The 24,898-nt window shown below is 36.1% G+C and overlaps 1 protein-coding gene across 1 annotated transcript in view; it reads right to left on the bottom strand.

Moving 5' to 3' along the window:
* LOC106133387 (uncharacterized) overlaps positions 1–24,898 on the bottom strand; it is a 139,753-nt gene that overhangs the window by 70,526 nt on the left and 44,329 nt on the right. The window contains exons 3-5 of the mRNA XM_060946635.1: positions 17,816–17,993; positions 17,513–17,734; positions 7,184–7,251 (exon numbers count right to left, since the gene is read on the bottom strand). Coding sequence (XP_060802618.1) covers positions 7,184–7,251; positions 17,513–17,734; positions 17,816–17,993 — 468 coding nt within the window. The remainder of the gene's footprint in view (positions 1–7,183; positions 7,252–17,512; positions 17,735–17,815; positions 17,994–24,898) is intronic.

Here is a 24,898-nt window from a genome sequence, read left to right as displayed (position 1 = left end):
CGGACACGGGACACCTTTTGAATCTTAAATCAGTTTGTGAAACTACAAAGGCGGAGCTTATAATAACTTTTTCTTTTACTTGTAAAAGGAAAATGATATTGTTGGTATTTGTTTGTCAGTTACATTAGGTTTAGCCCAGTCAGAATGGTATCTGAAAGAAATAGGTTATTTTACTCGGAAAGAATTTGTGCGTTCATGATATTTCAAATTGTGACAAAAACTGTAAATTTTGCTTTATAATTTTACTAGCTTTCACCCGCAGCTTTGTCCGCGTCGAATTTAGCGTAACCCACAAAAAGCGACGAATGTAACGCCGTTAACAAAAAACTGATGAAATAAGCACCTCATACAAAAAGCAATGAATTTAACGCCACCTATAAAAAGCGTCGAATTTAGCGCCACCTACAACAGAATACAGGTTTTTCGCAAATCCCACGGGAACTATAGTTTTTAACGGGATGAGAGGTACCCTATGTCCTGAACAGGTTCCTAATCATATACGAGATATTTCCAAAAGATTAATTCAGTTTATAACCCTTGAAGAGGTAACAAAAGAACAATTAAAATACTTTTGCTTTTATAATACTTTTAGTTGGAATTGTAAACCTTTGTATAACTTCTAATAAATAAAAGTAAGACAAACATGCTAGGAATATAGAAAGCTTCTCGAAATATCTGTACCTACATACGTGCAGAGGCAAATTAAATCTAAAATACAATGAAACTTAATTTTTACTAAAGTTTTTCCCATGGATTGCGTGAAAGGTGACTAAGGTAAATGCTAATAAACTTGGGACGGGCTAGCAACCTGTCACTATTATAATCTCAAATCCATCATTAAGCCATGCAGCCGAACGTGACCTTATAGTATTTTCAAGACATTTGGTTTGTTTGTTTGTAAAGTCTTTATTGCACATATAAAAAATAATATAATCAAATACAGTCGTTCGTATTAGAAGAATATCTACAATGGCGGACTTATCCCAATTGTATGTACATTCAGTCAGAAAAGTATCGGGAATGGATTATTTATTTATGGTTCCAAATTCAAATTTTCGTTTTTTTTGTTGTTGTTAGATTGGCACAACTGTTTTCCATTTTGGCGCGGAGTTTGAGTTGCATCTGTTGTTTACATTAAATACAGTGCTATTTTTAGTTATATCATATCTAGTGTGTATTGCTAATTTCATAATGGATAAAAACATCGAACAAAGAGTTTGTCTTAAATTTTTCATTGCCAATTGGAATATCGTGTTCGGAGTCACTGAAAATGTTACAGAAGGCTTACGGTGAATCGACTTTATCAAAAACTCGTGCTTATGAGTGGTACAAAGCGTTCAAAAGCGGTCGAGATGTGATGGAAGATTTGCCTCGCTCTGGTAGGCCATCAACGTCTGCAACTGAAGTTAACATCGCAAAAGTGAAGGAAATAGTGACTGAAAATCCTCATTCAACTTTGAGAGAGATAGCCACCGAACTTTCTGTATCTCACGAGTCGATCCGTACCATTTTAACTAATAATTTGGGTATGAAACATGTTGCCGCTCGGCTAGTCCTAAAAGACCTGAATTTTTTTCAAAAACTCAATCGCATGAGAGTCGCTGAGGACATGCTAGAACGAGTCAATTCCGACCCAACATTCATGAAACGCATTGTTACTGGTGACGAGACGTGGGTTTACGAGTTTGACATGCAAACTAGTCAACAAGCTTCGGAGTGGCGCCTTCCAACTGAACCGAAACCGAAAAAATCACGCCAAAGTCGTTCAAAAGTCAAAGTCATGTTGACTGTTTTCTTTGACTATCGCGGTGTTGTGCACTCGGAATTCTTGCCGGCAGGTCAAACGGTAAATAAGGAATATTATTTGAGTGTTATGCGGCGTTTAAGAGAGCAAATCCGACGAAAAAGGCCAGATTTGTGGAAAGAAAATTCTTGGATTTTGCACCATGATAATGCACCTTCGCACAAGGCCATCATTGTGAACGAATTTTTAACCAAACACTCAACAAATACCATCGAGCAACCACCATATTCACCAGATATGGCTCCAGCCGACTTTTTTCTTTTTCCTAAACTCAAATTACCACTTCGTGGCACCCGTTTTCAATCGGTAGAAGACATAAAAGAGAATTCGCGGCGAGAACTGACCTCAATTCCGGAAACAGCGTTTAAAAAATGTTTTGATGATTTGATTATTCGTTGGCGTAAGTGTATCGTTTCTAAAGGAGCATATTTTGAAGGTGATAAAATAAATTTGGATGAATAACAAACAGTTTGTGTATTATTGATCTTTTCCTGCTACTTTCTTGACAGAGTAGTATGTATCTCAGTTTTAAGTTAAATGTAATAAGGCGCTTGTGTGCTTTTAAAAAGCGACCATTTTGTTTACACACGACACGATACACTCTTTGTTTTTATTATTTTATTTTTCATCCTTTGTCGCATTGGGATCGTTCTGTTCAATAAATATTTTCCCGTTTTGATATAAATGTAAATTGCAGCCTTTGTGTATGTTTGAAATGAAAACTGTTTCAATATATCGTCGAAGTATCTATTGACCTACAACATATTATACTTACATATAATCACGTCTATATCCCTTTACTGGGTAGATAGAGTAAAGAATCGAGAGTAAACATTTTCAAAATTAGGACTTATTCCTTAAACAATATGTGTAATTACTAATGACGGGAAGGCTAAGAAAAACGTACCTTGATCAAATCAAAGACGTCCTGGCAAAATGTGGTTCCGAAACCGCAGAGCTAGTATAAAGAGAGTTATAAATGTGGATTAAGTGAAAGAAGTGTGCAGAGATAGTGGCAAGTGGAATTATATGTAGGCTCTGCCTACCCCTACGGGAAGGAAATATGTTTTATGTATGTATATAAAGAAGTCTAAATTTTGAGCGTATACGTTTTGAGCAATCATGTACAAGAAGAATAAATTAAATATTAAACTCAAGTTTCTGAGCTTGAGAGATCTAGTTTATTAATATCCAGTAAGCAATTTACCGAAATTGTTCAAATAAAATATCAAACAAGATCCCGAATTGAAAATTGCTTTTACAGAATTTCACATTCAAAGTTTCTCGAAAACACCGTACGGCGCCACTGTCGCGGGCCCTTTTCGAAGTAACAACAAAAAGCTTTCAGTAACAAAAATATTGTTAACTCCAAAGGTCATTTTGATAGCGCACATTTGGGAAGCGATAAAATTTTTGGGAATAATCCCCTTTGGAAAATGGAATCATAACATTGATAGATCTGGTTTTAGATGATCACACGTCTTTCCCGAAGGGGTAGGCAGCCACTTTAACTAACCAGTTGCCACGGTCCTGTTACTACTTTTGATTTGTCCTCATTTATGCAAGCACGTCGGTTTAGGGTACACTTGACCTGACCTTTTGTCAGGACGTCCCTGATTTGATTGACAGTCTTTTGCCAAACCCTTTTCCGCTGCCTTGTATAATCCACTTAGTCAACCTGCTTCCATTTATATTTCCCAGAAGATCAAACCTAAATATTTCATTTTCAATACTTGTCTGAAATTACACACTCACATCTTAGTGGCGTATCGGTTGTGCATTTGTCTATGATACCGGAGATCCCGGATTCGAATCCTGGCCAGGGCATGATGAGAAACGAGACGTTTTTTAATTGGTCTGGGTCTTGGATGTTAATCTATTTACGTTTTTATTACAAAATACAAGTACCTATTATTGAGTTAGAATCTTGTAACACAAGATTCGAACGTACTTCGAAGCTAACTCAATCTGTGTAATTTGTCCCGTATATACATAGTATTTTTAAAGGAGTCTTTTTAAAACTAATTAACTGACTGACTGATTCAACATCAACCCAAAAGCATAAACCACTGGCTTGATATTTTTAATTCGTATCACTAAGTGGTCCATGGGAGTAAGAGATTTCGCGAAATTCCCGCGAAAATTAACGGGATTTATCGTCATACGCGGGAGGAGCTGCGGGCGGTGTCTAGTCATAAAGTTATGAAATACAAATTACGTACACTCGAGTACAACGATATAATGAAATTTATATCATTTATTATTCCTTTTGAAGTATTGTCATTGAAAACAAAGGCGACTGCGGAACAAAGAGACAGGAATGTGCTCCATTTTTTCTGGTAGGAGCGTCGTAGCCTTAATGTCAAATGTCTCACTCATATTTTACTCGTAAGAATGAAATGATTATTCCATTTGTATCATATAAGAATTGTTCGTGCGAAAGTAATTAGTTAGGAGGACATATTATGAAAAGAAACGATTTCAATATATGTAGCTATGTTTTTACCGACTATTCACTAGTAATATAATCACGTCTTTATCCCTTGCGGGATAGACACAGCCAACAGTCTTAAGAATACTGATATGCCACGTTCAGCTATTTGGCTTAACGATAAAATTGAGATTCACATAGTTGCTAGCCCATCGCCCATAAGAAGACTGCCTAATTCATAAGCCTATCCCTTAGTCGCCTGTACGACACCATGTGAAAGCGATGGAGCGGTTCTATTCTTGTTGGTATAAGTGATGTTACATACAGTTTGAAACTTACAACACCCTTCTATTTTTGCCAAAGAGTTAATTTTTATCCGGAAGCAAGTGAATATTAATGATAGTATATTTAACAGCGTAGTTCCTTGGCATACATAATGTAATGCTCTCTAAAAGTTTCAAACCAGTTAGTTGCAACATTAAACATATTAACGGCTATAACTTGAGCACTTTAGGACATACATAGGTACCTACCTACATGTAAGATCACAACGTTACAGGGTAGGCAGAGCCACATTCAGTACTAATAAGTTGCCCCATTAACGACATATTGACGATAACTCCTTAGAGGTGAGTAACGAAAAAAGTATAACAATGAATATAAAGAAAATTCATGAAATAAATAAATAAAAATATACGGGACAGTGCCGTGTAGTTCCCGGCACCAATAGAAAAAAGAATAGGACCACTCCATCTCTTTCCAATGAATATCGTAAAAGGCGACTAAGGGATAGGCTTATAAACTTGAGATTCTTCTTTTAGGCGACGGGCTAGCAATCTGTCACTATTTGAATCTCAATTATTTCTTTAAGCCAAATAGCTGAACGTGGCCTCTCAGTCTTTGGAAGACTTGTCTTGTGGCCCTGTCTACCCCGCAAGGGATATAGACGTGATTGTATGTATGTGTATATGTGTGTAAGTAAACGGGACAAATTACACAGATTGAGTCAACCTCGAAGTAAGTTCGAAACTTATGTTGCGAGATACTAACTCAACGATACTATATTTAAAAATTAATACTTATGTAGATATACATTCACGGGCCAGGCCAATCAGAGAAAGTTTCTTTCCCATCATGCCCTGGCCGGGACTCAAACCCGAGACCTCCGGTGCCACAGACAAGCGCACTACCGCTGCGCCACAGAGGTCGTTATTATACCGGAAAATTCAAAGCTTAATGTCCTTGATACAAATTAATATCAGTTTCTTTGAAAACTCTAATGACGGTAAAACTTTGCTGTATTCTGATAGCGGACACAAAAGCGAAAGGTCAAGTCATTGATGATTAATGGGTTTATAGAATTTGTATAACAAGGTGTGACTATATAGCGCCGTGCGGACTCCGACACTTTTGAATAGAACTTCATATCTTGCCATGGATGTCGTAAAAGGCGAGTAAGGAATAGCCTTTATAAACTTACGTTTCCTTTTGTAGGCGATAGGCTGGCAACGTAGCCAGGTTTAGCTGTTTGGCTTAATGGCTCTCAATTCTATCAGAATTGAGATTCAAATAGTGACAGGTTGCTAGTATGTCGCCTAAAAGAAGAATCACAAGTTTATAAGCCTGTACCTTAGTCGCCTTTTACGACATCCATGGGAACTATATGGAGTGGTACTATTCTTTTTTTAATTGGTGCCGGGAACCACACGGCACTCTTATAAAATAAAGCGTGTTTACACTCCACATTGGTTACTATCACTCAATAAGCCGAAATTGCTCCATAATTTTAGCAAAAATAGCCTTTATTGTCCACAACAAAGAGTTTATTTACCTACTCTTCTTTTTGTCTTGTTGATGTTGCCATTTGATTGATGTGACGTTTTGTGAGTGAGCAGATAATTTTCTGCACGAGCCTTTATCTTTATTCGTAAACATGAGAATGCCCAAAGGAATATACGAAGTTTTACTTAAGAATACAAAAATGATCCATATCTTATTGTTTCATACATATTTATTACATATCGATTTATTTATAGATATTGCTTGTTTGAAGGAATATTGCGTGATCATTTTTTATGCTTGGTATCGCGTCTCCATTTAAAATTGTATACGTCTTTGGCTGTTTTGTTTTAGAAATAGTTAAGTAAAATTTAAAAGATGACTGGAAGAGATCCCACTTAGGGATAAGTCCGCTTTAGTCAGTACAAACGTACATCTCAGTTTGGTTCAAAGGTTCGACTGGCAGAGAATGCCTTAAGGCATAAAGTCCACATGTTGTTAAATTTTTTGCATTAATTTTAAAAACATAAATGTTCTTTTTGCTTCTTCTTCGTGGTATCATTATCAAAAGGAAACAGGTTTCTGAAAACCGCATCAAAATCGGTTCAGCGTAATGCTAGATAATCGCGAACAAAAAAAACATACATACAAACATACATTCATACAGGTCAAACTGACAACCACCATTTTTTTTAAAGGCGGTTTACAAAAAAGGAAATAAAGTAAGACATTCTTCATAACTGTACCAACAGAAGTCAGATCTGAAATATTACTCGTATAAGTAAAACGAAAATTATTTTACTAGCCAGTGTTAAATTATAAAAGATTCATGAATGTTCCTTATTGTGAGTGACTAACATATAAATTAAAGAGTAATGGACATCTAAGTGCCGTGTGGTCCCCGGCACGAATAGAAAAATAGATAGGACCACTCCATCTCTTTCCCATGAATTTTGTAAAAGGCGACTGAGGTTTAGCTTTTAAAATTGCGATTCTTCTTTTAGGCGATGGGCTACCAACCTGTCACTATTTGAATCTCAATTCTTTTGTTAAGCTAAACAGCCGAACGCGGCCTGTCAGTCTTTTCAGGATTGTTGGCTCTGTCTACACCGCGAGGGACATATACGTGACTATATGTATTTACGAGTATATAGTGGAAATCAACTTACCTAGTCTTAAAATTTTAGTAAAGAACACTTGGTATATGGTGGCACTCGTCATCTTCCTATAACGTAATCTGTAACAAAAGAAAATATTATTTTAATTAAAGCAGACAAACAAAGCATGTTGCAAATATTTTTTCGTCGAAACATGTTGCGGATAAGTTCGTTACTTTTTTGCGAAACTTGTTGTTGATGAGATATCTTTTTGACGAAGCATACTTTTTGCTGATAAACTTCTGTAGCTATTTGGAACTTTGGAATAATAAATTTATCTAAAATATTGCAGATTTACCATGATCCAACCAATCCAGGACCATGATTGACCCTTAATCAAAATGTGCCCGATTTGATTCGCAAACGTGGAGCAGGTGATAATAATACGGTAATAAATAGTGAAGTGAAATCAAGTCAAGTCAAGTAAAAGAAAAAAACTAAAATAAAATCTAAATAAAGTACAGTATAGAATGGCGTTCTCCAAAAGGTACCCCCCACAGCATAATTCTGGCTCTCAACAGCACGGTACACAGCCAACGCTAAAGGCTGATGTTTACCTTAATACAAGTAACAATGTCAGGTCAAGGCTAGAAGGCTGGCTTTAAATCAACCGTAACTAATCAGGCGTGTCCGTCTGATTGACGGAGTGGATTTACCAAGATCCCTGTATAAATATATTAACATTAGCAATTGCCTGGTGTTTCAGTCGCCCACATTGTGGTTAATAGCATACATACATACATACATTACATTACTGTAAAATACATACATTACGAAAAAAAATATGCATAAATACATACAAAATACATAACATACATAAATATGGTCACGTCTATATCCCTTGCGGGGTAGACAGAGCCAACAGTCTTGAAAAGACTGAATGGCCACGTTCAGTTAATCGCAAGCCATAGAAAATCCGTCTTGTAAGGGCTGTTGTAGATTTTGTTTTTGTTTTCCCGTGGAAATTCGTGGGAATTTGCCAGAATAATTCATAGGTCATAGGGGCACCTCGAGCGCCAAGTGAAAGGAAGTTTAAATTTCTAAGGGTTGTTAGATTAAAATTGTTTCTAAAATTATGAAAAGGGGCGACAATGTAACTATCAACGCAAAACTAAATTCAAAATTCAAAAATTCAAATTCAAAATTTTATTCATTATTATAGGATACTTCGTATCGCTTAATAATTGTCAAAACGTATGGTTTCACAACATTGGTTGACGTCAAATAAATTACTTAGAACTAAGTTTACTGGCGCTTCCAAGGGGAGTAGGTAACTAAACAATAAGGATTTACGGAGACAAAGTTGCGGGCAAAGGTGCATTATATTCAACTAGAGGCCGCCCGCGACTTCGTCCGCATGGAAACCCTATCAATCCCGCGGGAACTCTGGGATAAAAAGTAGCCTATGTGTTATTCTGGGTCTTCAGCTACCTACATACCAAATTTCATGGTAATCGGTTCAGTAGTTTTTGCGTGAAAGAGTAACAAACATCCATACATCCATACAAACTTTCGCCTTTATAATAGTAGTAGGAAGAGTAACTAACTGGTGAGCTGTCTGATAGGAGTTAATTAATTTACGTTCGTGGTTTCGCCGTGATACGCGTGTTGAGCTGAGTGACAGACTAACGTGAGGTGCCTCGTTTAGATGGCATTTTGTACTTGGTTAAGTTTCAATTGAAAGTCAGTAAAAATGGTTTATTTAAATAAAACGTTGTAACTAACTGTTTGAGTCTCATCTTAGGAAAACAGAAATGAAGAACAACAGTAAAGACCTTTAGGAAATAACAACGTTTTTAATTCCTTTTGTCAAAAATTAAACATTCGACCTTGAACATGTAGGTACAGTGTATTGTAAGCTACTAACAAACCAAAATTATGTTTTTGCTTCATTTATGTAAAGTGCCACTTTGTTGCAAAGAATACCTAGACAGACAGATGCACGACAGAATCCTAAGAAACATTCTTTTATTAACTGATGAAATAAATGAATGAAGAACATTCCACTTAACTCTACCAACAAGAGCATCTTTAAAATATAGATAAAAAGACAACGTTGAGGTAAAGAACGAGGTCAGTCACATACATACATAAAATCACGCCTTTTTTCCGGAGCAGAGAGAGACGGCAGAGACTACATCTTTCCACTTGCCACGAACTTACACTTAACTGCATACTTTATCCACATTCATAACTCTCTTCATGCAAGTTCGGGTACCTACTCTTGAGGTGCGTTTAGATCGGTGCGCGCAGTTCCCAGCCTTAAAACGGTCAAGTGAACTTTCAACATAAAACGAGGCATTATATGACTATTGATTTGCCATTTAGCGTTTGTTATTATGTGGTTAAATATTTATAGAAACATAACTGCAGTCGATGGCATAATTTAAGTAGAACAATCAATAAACTATTAACACTGTTTTATTGGAGACTCAAACGCGATGACACTTCTTCACATTAAAAAGTTTACGAAACAAGTAAATATATTTTGAGAAATTTTCGGACTTCACTTCTGTGGGTATTTCTAGAAATAAAAGTATGTTCATTTCAGTGTTAAGCAATATTAGAATAACACAATCTTAAACAACACACCTAGACCACATAACGAAGCTAGAATCTAGCGGATACAAAGGTTTGCGTTGTACGTTAATATGTCAGTCAATAAGTAAGTCAGTAAGAGGATATTAATGTATGAAAACATGTATGAAAGTATAATGTTTTATTTGATCGCCTAAATAAATAGAAATACGACGCGTTTCAGAAAACTAATAAAAATACAAGTATCTTTATCGACATGTTTCGACATCGCTGTAATAACAAATTACCTACTTGGAATACCATATAATTACGTGTAAGTAAACTTTAAGCATGCAATGTCAACATTAATCAATTGTAAAGGTGTTTTCAAATCGGAAATAGATTAAAAAATGAGATATAAATAAAAACTTAACTTTTACCATTTTAATTTTGCCGTGCCGTGTAGTTTCCGGAATAGGACCACTCCATCTCTTTCCCATAGATTTCGTAAAAGGCGACTAAGATATAACCTTCGGAAATATAAACTTCGGAATTTTTTTAGGCGTTGGGCTAGAACCTGTGATTATTTGAATCTTAATTCCATCATAAAGACATACAGCTGAACGTAAACTTTTCAGTGACTCTGTCTACCCCGCAGAGGACATAGACGTGACTATATGTATGTATGACTTCGACAATCTGCACGGGATAGAAGAGGCTGGCGCACACTACTACATATTTTTATTTTATCTATTTATAAATTTATTTATGTCCTACAATAATCAAGAAAAAAAAGTACAACTTATACTAAGACTAATTTTGTTTATTATAATATCACTGTATCATTTTAGTCGCTAATAACATGTTTGATATTCGCATAAATGACGTTTCTGACATCGCGTCGACGTGCGCCAGTGTGTCTCAATCTTTATTTTTACAATGTATCTTTGACCTTTCAGTGAATACAAAATGAGTGTTACCAATATTTTATTCAGGCTGTGTAGAAACGTCGCAGGTGCTGTTAGATAAAGATATCTTTGATGTCTTTATTGTCGTAAGAGGCGACTAAGAGCATTTGTTTCTCCGGAAAAGTGGCGTTATGTCATATAAGTACTATATACTATATATATTTTTGCTTTTAGGCTTGTCTGTTTTAGTATTATAAACTGGATCACTGTGAATGGGTTCATTCTTCGGCAGATCAATAATGGGTCATCCTAATTTGATATTTTATGTATGTATATGTATTTATAATATATGTTATGTATCTACTCTTGTTTGTATTGGTGCCGGGAACCACCTCCATCTCTTTCCCATGGATGTCGTAAAAGGCGACTAAGGGATAGGCTTACAAACTTGGGATTCTTTTTTAGGCGATGGGCTAGCAACCTGTCACTATTTGAATCTCAATTCTATCATTAAGCCAAATAGCTGAACGTGGCCATTCAGTCTTTTCAAGACTGTTGGCTCTGTCTACCCCGCAAGGGACATAGACGTGACCATATGTATGTATGTTATGTATCTTGTATGTATTTATGCATTTTTTTCGTAATGTATGTATTTTACAGTATGTATGTGCACTTTATCGCACCGCTAACTTAAAGTTTTTCTGTTTGGTCAGCTGGTTGACTGGTAGAGAATGCCAAACGGCATTAAGTCCGCCTTTTGTACATTTTTGTTTTATGCAATAAAGTTTTATAAAAATATATAAATCACTTCCATTTGTGTACAATTATTATTGTTTGTTACCTGTTTGGTGTGCTAAATAAATAAATATACTTATGTACTATATCAAATTAAGGACGTCCCGGTAAAGGGTCTGGTCAAAAGTACCTGAAACCGCCGAGCTTGCATGAAGAGAGTTATGTATGTGGATGAAGCGAAGGAAGTATGCAGAGATCGTGGCAAGTGGAAAGAGGTAGTCTCTGCCTACACCTCCGGGAAAGAGGCGTGATTTTATGTATGTATGTAAATAAATCACTTCTATTTGTGTACCATTATTATGGTTTGGTGCTAAATAAATGAATAAATAAATATACTTATGTAGGTACTTTATACAACGGTTGGTCCAAGCTATAAGCGGACCCTGGGCTCCTATCTATTGAGGTCGCAATCGGGACAATCGTTTGGAGGGAAGGGACGAATAACGAGATTTTTATTCGCCTTTTTATGAACCGATTACCGTAAATTTTTTTATTGCTTTCTGATATTTTGCTTGTAAAAATTTGCTCTGATTTTATTGAGCATGGCTGTATGAATATTTTGAACATGAACATCGAATAGAATTAATTATAAGGTTTCTTTAGTTTTGACGGAAATTTATTTCTCTCTTTTGAGTGTTACTAACACTAAAAATTATAGTATGTGTTATCTTATATTAAATAAATTGGTATAAATGTTAAAGAGAATAATAAAAAGGTGTATTAACTTTAAAAAATATATTATAAATACTAACGCCATCTATGATTTAAAACGTCCAATTGTAAGGATAAACTTACTACTACTTTGTAAAAAAATCCGAAATATGAAACCCCACCGCGACATACATATGTCTACAAAAAAAGGTTCATAAAATATTTATTTCGGCTTATAAAATCTCGCGAGCACTTCAAAGGCCCTTTTACGCTCGTATTTTTTTAAATGTATTTAAAATATGTATTTAATCTCCGGCTTCTCTCTCGAACTCCATATTTAATAAACATGGTACTCGCAAATTATTAGCTTTCTGTGCCCAATTTTTTCGGCTGCACGTTGTCAATAGTCCACTCAGTCACGGTCTAAGGTAGAGAGGTTTAAAGTAATTAAATTCTCCTCTTATTAACTAATAGTTAATACTAATGGTTGAATATTGACGAATAATAATATGACTAGCTGTGGCCGCGACTTCGTCCGCGTGGAATAGTTTTTTGGGCATCATTGAAGCCCTTAAGGATGAATAATTTTCCCCGTTTTTTTTTTCACATTTTCCATTATTTCTTTGCTCCTTATAGTTGCAGCGTGATGTTATATAGCCTAAAGCCTGCCTCGATAAATGGTCTACTCAACGTAAAAAGAATTTTTCTATTCGAACCAGTAGTTCCTGAGATTATCGCTTTCAAACAAACAAATAAACTCTTCAGCTTTATAATATTAGTATAGATAAGAAAAATGATAAGTCCTCTAGGAAAATATTCCTTGTCTCGAAACAGCTTATGTGAAACAGTTTATAAAAGACGAATTGAATATTGTTTTAGTAATTACGACGCGTTATACACAAACTGGGAACACACAATCGCCGCGGATCAAACATTAAAATAATATAGATATTAAATATTCTAAATCTTACTCATAATAACTGGCCATAAACTCGCAGAAGATTAAATTTGTTACTTAAATTACGTATTTTTGTGTCAAGTCGCTACCAATATTGGCCACAGTCACATGTTCTTTTATTTTCTACTTTCTCATCAGACAATGGGTTTAATAATAATTCAATAAATCAAAGATTTCAAGCTCAGAGAGACTCTGAAATTCTTCTTCTCTGAAACTAAGACTCTTCTTCTCTGAAACTAAGCAATAAAATGAAATCTATTTATAAAAGGATTTTGTTCCTGTAAGTGACCTAATACAAGTCCTAAAATTATTTTGAGGCTAGCTCAAACTCTTTGGTCCGCTAGCTTTCGTTCGTGTAAAAAGTTCCCTATGTCCTCCTCCGAACTCCATACTTATATATCTATGCAAAATTTTATGAAGATTGGTAGGTACTTACATTAGTTTCGACCTGAAAGACGGACAAATACACTTTCACATTTATTATACAAATTTTTACCCGCCGACAAAAGAATACAGATTTTTCGGAAATTCAACGGGAACTATAGTTTTTACCGGGATGTAAAGTACCCTATGTCCACCTCCGGAATCTTAACGGGTAGGGAATCCGTTGAGAGTCTCATGATGATTATCACATATGAACAATTCGATTGTTAAAACTATGGTTATATCTTATGAACGGGCAATCGGTTAATTATACACGTGCGTCTACGCAAAATTCAAGAATATTGGTACAGTAGATGAGGCGTGAAGAAAAAACAAACAAACAAACAAATTTGTAAAATTAATTTGGATTGAGATTAATGGATTTTTAAGTTGTTATACATACATTACAATACAATACAATACAAATTCTCTTTATTGCCCATAAAAAATACATATGTAGTAGCAGGGATCCCTTTCATTCGACTAATTTTTTTGTCCTATTTGTGTTTGGCATAACGAGTTACGCATACTATTTCAATAGGCATAATTATAGTTTAGACTAATTTTTTTTGTGGCACATTCCGTGCCAGGTCTCCCACACTCTCCCGGGTGAAAACCCGGGGGGTCGTCCGTGAATAGATTTCCCCTTCGTAACAAAAAAAAAAGGTTTTGTTAGGTATGCTTAAAAAAATATGCCTAAAAAGTTATGCAAAATAATATTATGCGTAACAATTATTAGGATAAACAAAGGTGTGCTAATAGATAGAGAACCGTAGTAGAAACATACATTATGAATATGTTGAGCAAAGCTCTTATTTTCGAACATTATCGAAGTTACGGGCCGTGTGTATCACGCGCTTCGGAAAAACATCATTTGTCTTCGTCAGTGGTTCTAAACTATATTTGGTGAAATTGAAAGGGGTAAATGAGGCGACGTGGTTTAGACGGTGCACAATGAATTAGCTACTTTTTTACCTGATTTTATAGACTTGTTGTGTTCTTGCATAAAATAGGAGTCCCGAGTTAGATTCCCCGTAAGGTCGTGATAGAAAAAGAACATTTTTGTTTGGATTGGGTGTCATATTTTAATGAACAATGAGTGGTAACGTAAGTTGGGAATGTTGCCAGTAAAATAAACTTTACCATCCGGTACAATTCGGGGAGATTTTTTGACGAAAATATATTTTTTTTTATTATGTTTTTCACAATTGTTGTATTTACTGATTCATTTATGCTATTTTATATTTTTATATTAAAAGATAATTTCACAAAGGAAGACCTGAAGAAAAATAAATCCATTAAGTTATTGCCGTTAGAGTGCCGTGTGATTCCTGGGATCAATAGAAAAACAAGAGGACCATTCCATTTCCCATAGATGTTGTAACAGGCGACTAATAGATAGGCTTATTAACGTGAGATTCTTCTTTGAGGTGACTGGCTAGCAACCTGTCTCTACATATATGAATCCTAATTCTGAACGTGTCAGTCTTTTCAAGATTGTTGGCTATGTTGGCGGGGTAGACCCGCAAGGGATATAGACGTAATTATATTTATGTTTGAATTAAGGTAAACATGGCCTTCAAGTTTTTTTATTATGGCTCTGTCTAGTTCGTATGGGATAAAGACGGATGTGTGAAAATTCCAATCTCAACTCACAGTTTCATATAAATTACCGTTATTAAAAATAAGTACTTAATGCCAACCAGGATGAAAATACTCCATCAGACAAAGAAATCCCGTTTTTTGCATTGTAAAACTGAAACTCCCAGGGGAAATAACGTTAAAACGAGCTGCTTGAAAACTTATATCGTAATTTCAAATATAGTGTTTAGGAAGTTAAAATAAGTATTCTTCTTGTTTTTTGTCTTTCTATGTTGGTCGATTCTCAGACCTACTCAATATGCTCACAAAATTTCATGAAAATCGGTCAAGCCGTTTTGTACGGGAACGAACATTGTAACACGAATTTTATACATAAGATTTCAAACACTAGTGACAAAACATAACGATAGCTAAAACAAATATAATAAAAAAAAAACAGAACTAACGATAGGTACTTAAGCAAAAGTCACGCACGATACAGCAGATTGCCTTCACATAACCATTTTCACATTGGTAACGATAACAGAAATACTTACAACTTGACACCTAATACTATTTAAGCGAAACTTTAGATTAGTTTTAGTTCAGAGTGCTTTGATTGTTTAACGCCGCGAAGTTGAATTATTGCTGAGAACGCGACTGAACATAAGGGTGGCTGTTCACGACGCAACTATTCCAATCGCCAAAAATTAGATATTAATAAAACGAGTGTACTTATTTTGTTAATACATAAATGTAATCATATCTTTATTCCCTATAGTGAAAAAAGAGTTAAAAAATATCTAATAAATAGACCTGTACTTATCTAATATTACAATGAAATAGTCTATTTATCCTGTTATGCTTTCACCACTTTGTATATTTCTATCACTTCGTTTAAAATCAAAGATCTTCATTTTAAAGGTGCAGTGGTTGGGTCGTGGTTTCCCGCATTTAGAACCACTTAGATGTTGTAAGAAGCAACGAATAGGCTTATAAACTTGGGAATTCTCTTGTAGGTGGTCGGCTAGCAACAGCTAAATGTTTGATCTGTCTTATCCGCAGGAGATTTAACGCGACTTTATGTATGTATTTCTAGAAATTACAATAGTCTGGCCCCGAACAAAGGCTAGTAATACATATATCTTTAAGTACTACGCGAAAATATATATAAGTGTAGTTATGTTTCTACATCTTTCAGTATCAAAAAATACTTGCATGTGAATTGCAGAAGATTCAATTAACATCAAACTGGAGGTGATCAAGGGGACGTAATGCTCAAAGAGACGAAGTTGCCTATCCATTTCCAAGTGGACACGCTTGTGGTCGCCTTTAATCAGTCACGTTTGGCTTGCGAGAGCAGAACGACAATATATTGGCTAAACAGAATGTCAGAAATGTCACACAAATATTCAGTGCTGCCGCCTACTGTCTACAATGAGAAGACGATAAATCGCTCCCAAAAAAAAAGCCAATCTAAGCGCTTGAAATGTCTGAAACAATAACTACGAGAAAATAAACGCCGCCAAGATTTTTTAATTTGTGTTTTACTTTAGCATTTACAGTTTGTAAATTACAATAGGCGGACTTAATGCTAATATTATCTAACAGTTTTCCATTGGGTTTAGCAGAGAACCTATGTGTGGGTGATTTTCCTATCTATTCTGTTTTCTACATCAAAAATCTATAAAAATATCCATTAAATTCTTAATTTTAAAAGAAATGTTTTAATTATAATTAAAAACATTTCTTTTTTTTAAGACCCTAAAAAGATTACTCAAAATGGGCTCTAGGGAGCTTAACTCCGAACTTTGGGCACTTATTCTTCTTTCTTTTTGCGTTAGTATCAATTACATCCTCTCCTCTCCGGAGAGGAGCCCGGCGTTGCCCTTTTTAAACACGATCCGAACTCTACAAACAGCACTAGATTAACCGCAAAAAGCGCCAAGTTGGCAACACTATAATATTGTGGAGAAAAATAAGTGTGTTGACCTTTTGTAGAGTTTAGTTAGCTCATCTTCCGTTTGTATTAAAAGTTTAACCCTTAAGTATTCGTGCTTTGAAAATTAAAAGGTTGTTTAAGGTCAATTTAGAACAGAAATTGCTTTTGCCGACTGGTTTTTTATGTGGTTGAATCTAGGTAATGATCTAGCTATTTGTCACCCAGAATGTCTATTCCTTACGTCGTTTCAAGGTTGTTGTTGTTGTCTATGCCATAAAGAATAAATTGAAATTGAAATTTATATTAGATATTCGTCAATACGGGTTAAGTTTATCTGCAAAGGTTGCGGAGGTCAGATGAGAGTCGCTTCGTGTAAAAACCTGAATCACCCAATCCAGGATCTATGGTCAAAGGCATACCCCAGGCTCCTGTCTAGAGTGGTGAGGATGCAACCGGGACTAAAGCCAGGAGGAATAATTATAATTTTGTATCAGAACAAAGTCATAGAATTAAATAATTCATTCAAACATTAAGAATAAATAAAAAAGTAGTATTGCTTTGCTTACCTAAAAACAACACTAGTTTCATCTGTTCCTATATGCACCGCATCAGTCAGCGACCACTGTAGGACCACGCCGCTCCTGCCATCCAGCGGCCCACTCACAACCCTGGCCGGGAGAAACCTCCTCCTAAACCTACCCCTCCCCCTCCGAAACCCATTCACTACCGACCTCTCACCTCTATAATACCTCGGCCTAAAATAATAACCATCGAATTCAGTCACATCACTATCTAAATTTCCTGTCCTGAAATCTGGCAACACAGGCTCCAACGTTCTGTCACTTTCGAATTTGGAATCTTGGTGCCACTTTTTGAATTTGGACCGTTCGGATCTCGAATGTTTCGGGACGAAGTAGGGGAGGGGCGTTTCGTCCCGGCATGGGCGTTCGGCGAATGAGGTTGGCGTGAAGTTGCCCCTGATGAATGTGCCCACGATGGAGTATAGGACGTAATCTTGGAGCGTGACGTCATCGAATTGGAGATGAACTGGAAAGAAAGAAAAGGTATGTTAATTGTTTTTGTTGTGGAATAATGCATGTTGAAGATAACTGGTAAGTAATATGAAACACTTGAGGTAGAAAAGTACGGTCGATATATACGTTAGCCTTTGCTACAGACTTCGTCGATATTTATAAATCAGTTTTGTTTAGTTTACACGTATTTGAAATAGAACTAGACCAAAAAATAATCATAATGTAAGCTCATTTGGCCCGTTCAGCTGCATGGCTTTATGATGGAATTGAGATTCAAATAGTGGCAGGTTGCTAGCCCACGAGGAATCCCAAGCCCTTAGTCGCCTTTTACGACATCCATAGGAAAGATATGGATGGGTTCTACTTTAAAATGAAAACATACAGCACCAAGACAGGCTGCTGCAATGTCTTCATAATGATCCGAGTAAATGGATTTTTCATGTTCAGTATTCCGTATCTTGGGAACAAAATACAAAATGTCTCCTTCAACCTTTAGGCAAACTCTCAAAACAATTAAATTACACATTAGCAGTTAGCACGTATCAACAAAGTTGGAGGAGCCGCAAATGGCAGCCATTTATTTAAGGGGCCTAATGAAACGTAGCCGGTTAATTGTGGGTTCGCGGCTAAAATAATATTAATCGTATGCCAAGCGACCGCTTTCATATGTGTAGGATTATATTTTGGGGTCAAAGAAACGTGTATGTAAATAAATCCGTGGAAAATAAGTCAGTCATTCATATAATCACGCCTATATCCTTTGCGGGCCAGACAGAGCCAACAGTATCGAATAGACTGACAGGCCACGTTCAGCTGTTTGACTCAATGATACGAGTAGAATTGAGATTCATTTAGTGACAGGCTAGCCTGTCGCCTAAAAGAAGAGCCCCAAGATTATAACCCTATCCCTTAGTCGCCTTTTACGACATCCGTGGAAAAAAAAGACGGAGTGGTCCTATTCTTTTTTCTTTTGGCACAACGATAGAATTATATCGTGGCTATTTATTCTTTTCAAGACTTTTGCTTATGTCTACCTTGACTTAATGATATCATTGAGATTCATTTAATGAGAGGTTGCTAGCATGTCGCCTAAAAGACGAATCCCAAGTTTATAAGCCTATCCCTTATTATATTTGTACCTATATGTAACAATAACAAACAAATATAAATTACGATCCAACCAAAACCAATAACGCAACTAAAAATATCGGTAAACACACCACAATACGCGTACTACGCGTACATTTCCGACACCATAAATCAAATTTCTATTTCTTCAATTTCTGCGAAGAACCGCTGACGGGGCCCATCATCACTGATAGCGACCGAAAAGGGGCGACATCCGACCGATTTGTCGTTCTAAAAATGTGGAAGGAATTTATTGAGGTCGCGATCTTACTAGTAGTTAGAAAAAATACTCTTAGTTTAGTACACTTACCGTATCATTGTTTCACACTAACTTGTAACAAAATATGTGAGACAAGGTTTAAGATTAGATTAATACCCTTAAAATACATACCGTGCCGTGTGGTTCCCGGGAACAATACGAAAAATAATAGGACCACTCCATCTCTTTCCCATGGACGTCGTAAAAGGCGACAATGGGATAGGCTTTCAAACTTGGGGTTCTTTTATAGGCGATGGGCGAGCAACCTGGCACTAGTTGAATCTCAATTCTATCATTAAGCCAAACAGCTGAACGTGGCCTTTCAGTCTTTAAAAGTCTGTTGACTCTGTCTAACCCGCAAGGGATATATATGTGATTATAATGTAGATTACTTTTTTTAACCTGCAGGCTGAATTTAATCTCAAATAGATTAAATACTGCTATATTACTGGCTGCTTTATATCGAATAGTAACCCTATCAGTATCGGAAGCCAGCCATTTTCGCCCAATAACAGGGGCAGGCCGAAACGTCCGCGATAATTTCCTGTGAGGGATGGCTACACTGATGTATGACTCGGTAGATGTTTTTCTTTAATATGAATCCCAAGTATACAAGCCTATCCCTTAGTCTAGTGGAAAGTCAGTTTGTTGGTGTGTTATCTCTTCATACGTTATCGACTAAACCAATTTTCATGAAATTTCAATATATATAATTTAAGAGTCTAAAGAGAGATTTGCGAAAAACCTGCATTCTTTTCACTGTGACGCTAAATTCACGCGGGCAAAGATTAAAAGCTAGTTTAGAAATAATGTAACTGGAGTAGTGATATTCTACAAATTACCACGGGGCGGATCTTTTCTTAAGCAAAAGATTAAGTAATAAGCCAAGCGAAAGAAAAGTCCACAGCGATAAAATACGACTCCCCAGCGCCAAAAACGTCACAGTATATGAAATATAGTTTCTTTGTGTTAAAGTGTGCAAGAGTAAATGATTGCAAGACAACGCTATTTGCCTATAATTTTGTGAAAAGATGTATTTTAAACTATACTAATATTATTAAGCTGAAGAGTTTGTTTGTTTGTTTGAACGCGCTAATCTCAAAAACTACTACTGGTTGAGAGGAATGAATTGTGGTCAGCACTTTCTATGCATGGGGTGAGCAGTCTCTTAATACGAGCACTGAAATCCTTATATGAGGATTCGAGTGCTTGTGTCAGGATAAACGGAGCGCACACTGAGTGGTTTAAGATTGAGAAAGGCGTTAGGCAAGGATGTGTTGCGTCACCGTGGCTGTTCAACCTATTTATGGATAGCTGCTTGACAGATTTGAAAGAGTCTAAAAGTGGATTAAGGATGAATGAGTTACTCGTCAAATGTCTGCTCTATGCCGACGATCAGGTTATACTGGCGTCATCAGCGGAGGAGTTACAGGAGATGGTAAACTGTATGCATGAAGCTTTAAAAGAGAAAGGAATGAAAGTGAACGTAAGTAAAACTAAAACACTGGTTTTTGAAATGGAGAAAGAAATGACAGCATGTAATATTTTGATTGGAGGAGAAAAAGTGGAGCAAGTGAAAGAGTTTGTATATCTAGGATCAAAGTTTACATCAGATGGCAAGTATGATAGTGATATTGAAAGGAGAGTGAACGCGGGGAACATGGTGAATGGAGCTTTGCATGCCTTTATGAGCAGTCAGAAACTATCCAAAAAGGCTCGACTGGCTGTGCACAGGGGCGTGTTGGTCCCGACATTAATGTATGGGAGTGAAAGTTGGGTATGGCAAAAGAAGCATGAAAGCAGAATAAATGCAGTGGAAATGAGAGCGTTAAGGAGTATGATGGGTGTGAAATTGAGTGACAGGATAAGGAACAGCGTGATAAGGGAATGTTGTGATGTGAAAGAAGATGTAGTTACAGGAATAGAAAAGGGTATGTTAAGATGGTTCGGTCATGTGGAGAGGATGAATGAAAGCAGGTTGACTAAGCAGATATACAAGGAGAGTGTGGAGGGAAAGGTCGGAGTGGGAAGACCTAGACGAACGTATCTTGATCAAATTAAGGACGTCCTGGTAAAGGGTCAGGTCAAAAGTACCCGAAACCGCCGAGCTTGTATGAAGAGAGTTATGAATGTGGACGAAGCGAAAGAAGTATGCAGAGATCGTGGCAAGTGGAAAGAGGTAGTCTCTGCCTACCCCTCCGGGAAAGAGGCGTGATTTTATGTATGTATGTATGTACTACTGGTTCGAATTGAAAAAATCTTTTTGTGTTGAATAGACCATTTATCGAGGAAGGCTTAACTCTATATAACATCACGCTGCAACTTTTAGGAGCGATGAAATAATGGAAAATGTGAAATAACGGGGAATATTATTCATCCTTGAGAGCGTCAGTTATGCCCAAAATAACTATTCCACGCCGACGAAGTCGCGGGCACAGCTAGTAACTTATACGAGTGACGAGTAAGTGATTGTTTTATCACTACTTAAAGAATTAATGGAACTATTTCTATATTTATATCATTAATATCTATGGTAATGGTAATTTATTAATTACATATTGATTTACATACATACATATATAACTTATTTATCTCTTGCAAGATAAAAAGAGCCAACAGTCTCGAATAGAAGGAAAGGTCAAGACGAACGTAAGTTGATCAAATTAAGAACGTCCTGGCAAAAGGTCAGGTCAAGAGTACCCGAAACCGCGGAGCTTGCATGAAGAGAGTTATGAATTTTTATTCAGAAAAAAAGTATGCAGAGATCGTGGCAAGTGGAGAGATGTTGTCTTTGCCTACCCCTCCGGGAAAAAGATGTGATTTTATGTATGTACGAATAGACGGAAAGGCTACGTCCAGTAATGATGGAATCAAGATACACATAGTAAGGAGGTTGCAAGGCAGTCATATAAAAAATTACAAGTTTATTAGCCTTACTACATATGTACATACATATGGTCACGTCTATATCCCTTGCGGGGGTAGACAGAGCCAACAGTCTTGAAAAGACTGAATGGCCACGTTCAGTTATTTGGCTTAACGATAGAATTGAGATTCAACTAGTACACTTTCTTTTTTGGGTCACTGTACATTTCATTCATTCATATAGTCATTTCTATATATTCCTTGAGGGCTAGACAGAGCCAATAGTCTTGAAGAGCCTGATAGGCCACGTTCAGCTGTTTGGCTTTATGATAGAATTGAGATTCAAATAGTGAGAGGTTGTTAGCCCATCGCCTAAAAAAGATTATTTACCTCATTATTTACCTAAAAAAGATGATTAGCCTTACTTTTGATTGAATTTACAATCAGCAAAACTAGTGATTCAAATTTTCAAATGATGATTAATTTTTGCAGCCACGAAAACCTCCAGTGAAAGTTTTCTGGCATCTATAAGGAGCAAATTCGACCGATATTAAGTCCGCAGCCAAACTTTTCCACTTTTTATACAAATCGAGCAGTCGACAGAAACTATTTCTGGGGAAAGTCGGTTTTTCCTTTAATTTTTACACTTGTTTCTTGAGAGAAGTTATTAATTATGGATTAAAGTACTCTTTTATATAAGTCCATAGTCTATATGCCTTGCGGGGTAGACAGAGCCAACAGTCTTGAAAATACTGATAGGCCACGATAAGCTGTTTGGGCTTACTGATTATTTTTAGTATTCTTTCAAAATGCCGTTATGTTGGATACATTAGTTTTCATGCTAACCGATGTAAGAGAAGGAAAAATATCTTGTGAAAATCTGCATGATCAAGCATCTAAATGTATTAACCATGATTCAAGTTGGTATTTCTCTGAAGCCTGTCGATTCACAGGATCGAGGACTTTATGAGAAGTTTGAAGTTTACTTAATTTTTTTCAATCACATTCATTAATATTTATATTCTCTAGCTTCAGTCACATTCATCAATCTTTACGTTTGATCGGTTAGACGATTCTCTTGAACTAACATTTCAACACAACGTTGGAAAATTTGATCAAGATACGTTTCGTCTTCACTTTCAAACATTCCCATTTCCCACAAAATATGGGTGACAAAAAAAAAGCTTCACCAATTGGATTGTATCAATAGCCGAGCTAGACGGCCGATATCCGACGTCATTTACAGGTTAAACCGTGTCGGATAAAACAAACAGTAGCGCATTGCCGGCACAAAAGTAACCGGCGATCGATTGACCTAAAAACTGGCGGATCCCGTAAGTGCCCGTTACAACACTATCTGACATCTGCGGAGTAGGCAATGTGTAGCTCGTTTACATGTGCTTAGTTGCATGTGATAAGTACATATTTTAAGGCGAAAGTATCATCGGTTAACTGGCGGCAGTGTAGTTTGTTCTAACGCTCTGTGCTTGTGCGTTGCGAGCGGTTGTTGCTATATTTATAAGTAAGTAAGTCATAAAAAGTCTAAAACGTCGAGAGATATGCAAATAGATAGTATAGATGCCGTTATTATGAACCACCTCATAAGATTTCAATGTTAATTTCAATGACTTGTTTCGAATTGGATACACGTAACATTAAGTAACTGTTTTAAGTAAACAAACGTTACTAAGTTCATTTAAATTTAATGATTAACAAGAACGTCGGCTCAAAAACGGAAGTGTTTATTAGTAAAAAGCTCATGAGAATACTTCACAGGTCATTAGGTTGATTAGAACCTTGCCTTTCGGGAATGGGAGTGAATGAGGAGTGATCCAGAATTACGTCACTTTACAAATAGTTAATTATAAGTGGTTAGTGAGCTATCTGAATAATTTTATTTAAAAATTAAGGATTAATTAAACTAGTCATTCGCTGCTAACTTAGACCTCGCGAACATTTTATCTTTTGTAAAATTGTGAATAGTTCAAAAATTGTTCGACGTATTTTGATACTTTACAAATTAAAAAAAAAAAACTATTTGACAGATCCTACATTTTTTTATCAAAATCAAACTAACAGTTCATAAGCTTTCGCGTTACAAACAGACATAGATACAAAAAAAAAATGTTTAGCCCCAAGCAGCTGATTGTTACACCTCACTCGTTCGCTCAAAAATAAAACAGAAGGGGTAACTGCCAAGACTAAAGTAAATTGTCAACAAATTAGCATTCTATAGTGTTCTTTAAGTTTTTAAGCAATAAAAAAACAACTGTTACTCAAAAAGTTAGGCGTCATTGCGCTCAACGTTACCCAGCCGCCATTTATTTTGATGACGTTCCCTCCAATTTGTTAGTGTTACCAACTTCTTTAGCCATTTTCTACGGTTAATATAATTAATCATTTTTGGCGGTTGATCGTAGATTTTGATTACTTTACTTGACAGTTTTAGAAAGTGTTTGTTTTCTGGGAGAATTGAAATTGATTACTTTTAGAGAACTGTTCAGAAATATTTTTAGAACATCACTCATTGTACCTATTTAATGCAAATAAATAGTTTTTTAGTCTTTCTTTCGAGCAAGAAGAATTCTTCAAGAATTAAAATAATGAAAAATGTGTCTTACAAGATTTGATTACCGACATATTTTATGATAACGTAATAAAAAAAA

Source organism: Amyelois transitella, chromosome 11 (assembly GCF_032362555.1).
Source record: "Amyelois transitella isolate CPQ chromosome 11, ilAmyTran1.1, whole genome shotgun sequence".
NCBI lineage: Eukaryota > Metazoa > Arthropoda > Insecta > Lepidoptera > Pyralidae > Amyelois > Amyelois transitella.
The sequence above is the reverse complement of the archived record's forward strand: the minus strand, read 5'-3'. Positions and strand labels throughout refer to the sequence as shown.